Genomic DNA, 1,948 nt, shown 5'->3' with positions numbered 1-1,948 from the left:
CTTTTTGTTGGGGGGGGGGGGGAAACCACGAATATACAGTCCGCCACTCTAATCACTGAACCGCGTTCGACCCTGGGTGAAATCAGAATAAAACAAACAGAATTTTGTACTTTATCCTAGTTCTTAAAAAAGTGAATATTGAACAACAGTAGAAACATTTCACTAATGGCTAGAAAGAGCATTATTTCATAATTCTGAGATGACACGTAGCCTAATGATTAGCGTGTCGGGCAGAGAGTTGAAGAATCCGAGATTCGATACGTAATGACACTGAACACGCTCCGTCTTTTAAGCTGTTAGCGCGTTACAAAAATAATAGTCAATCCAGTTCTTCGGTCCAAAGAGCCGAAGAAAATCTTCCTTCATGTCAGTAGTTCAGTATTGGGGACGAAAATACCTAAATCCTAGGGTTTCTGACCTGACCATTTTGCCTACGTGTACTTAAGGTGCCATTTTTTCTTTACCTGTTTGATTTTCAGAACTGACAACTTCACTTTCATTTTTAGGCTTGTCTTCTTTAGCCTTCATTTCGTGGGCTTCTGTTTCATTTTTTCCATTCTCCGAGCTGAAGGTTGGATTTACTTCCCCTGTATTGGTCACTGAGACTTCGTAAGAATTATTGCTTTTATTTTCTCGTTTCTTCTTGCTGATCAGATCCTCACGAATTTCAGAACTGAATCGGGTCCCGAAAGTTAATCTATAAAGCTGCAAAGACAAAGTTGAAAGTAAAGATTTGAGTTTCTACAACTTTTCTAAGTAGCATGCTAAATTATGAATATTGGGTGAAATGATGAGGTAAAAAACTGTCGAAATTAAAACAAATGACGTGAAGAAAAACTATCTAGAACTGAACAATAAACAAAGATTGTTTGAGTGATTTCTGTATTTACCCGTTTTCAGAATTTTGTGTTACTTCTCTTTAATCTAATTCATATAATATCATTTACGGTTCCGATAAGAAAAATTACCTGCCAGATAAAAAATTTATACTTTCACGATGACGTTGATTTCTATAAAAACTTAAATAACGTTTCCCTCACTGTTTGCTATAATTTTTAGTCATTTGTTGTATTTTTTTAAAACATTATAAAAATAAAGCAATTTTACAGCTGTTCTCGTTTCGGGATAATAAATCTCTCCTTACTAAAGCAACTCACTTAGACAAGTTGGAATGACTACTTGTAACAGAGTGAGTAACAAAACATGGATTAACCTTAAATGCTATTATATATTACAAATTATGCTATAAATAAAATATCAAATATAGAATATTAAAACTTCAAGTCGTAACACATATATTAATGGAGTAAAGACAAAATGTGTTAAATAAAACGAGTAAACTACTTTTGTTGTTTCAACGACGGATCAACAATGATTATTTTACTGTGATCTTATAAAAATCTGAATCAGCAAAAGAACGTTCATTTGTTTCACAATATAGCACATAAGCAAAATACTGAAGAGGTACAAAACACGTTACTTACGTATTTTATGTCTATTGGCTCAGTGAAAATGCTGATAATTATGGTCACAGCAGACGAAATTGCAAAAAGTATGCACCCGAAATGTAAGTAGTGAACCTTAGCTATTATCGCTGGTTGAAGCTCCGACTGCCCAGAATAAGAAAATTCCCAGATGAAACGAATCAGTCCAACAACTAATCCGACCATCAGACCCCAGAAGGCTCCCTATTATGGAAATAACCAAGAACAACTTCATAATATACATTCTCCACAACATAGAACATAATTTATTTTAAAAATAAATATAAATCTATGATTCGATTCGCAATTTTTCACTGAATTATATGTATTCGGGGAATTCCACCCCTAACCAGTAACTATGGACAAGGGCAAATCGAAAAAACAACAACGACAGATTTTAAACCTTTAACATCTTCTATTACACTCTGTATTACTTGGCAAGGTTATAAACAGATGTAAAATCT

At 33.9% G+C, this 1,948-nt stretch overlaps 1 protein-coding gene across 1 annotated transcript; it reads right to left on the bottom strand.

The window, feature by feature from the left end:
- Positions 1-16: 16 nt before the first annotated feature.
- Positions 17-1,687, bottom strand: LOC106477539 (sodium/glucose cotransporter 4-like). The gene is made up of 2 exons (XM_013938090.2): positions 1,485-1,687; positions 17-705 (listed from the first exon to the last, which is right to left on the bottom strand). Exons 1-2 carry the CDS (start codon positions 1,668-1,670, stop codon positions 442-444), a joined length of 450 nt encoding a protein of 149 aa, XP_013793544.1. The 5' UTR covers positions 1,671-1,687; the 3' UTR covers positions 17-441.
- Positions 1,688-1,948: the final 261 nt, after the last annotated feature.

Source organism: Limulus polyphemus, unplaced genomic scaffold, assembly GCF_000517525.1.
Source record: "Limulus polyphemus unplaced genomic scaffold, Limulus_polyphemus-2.1.2 Scaffold18155, whole genome shotgun sequence".
NCBI classification, from domain to species: Eukaryota; Metazoa; Arthropoda; class Merostomata; order Xiphosura; family Limulidae; genus Limulus; species Limulus polyphemus.
Note: the sequence above shows the minus strand (reverse complement) of the source record. Positions and strands in the feature narration are given on the sequence as shown.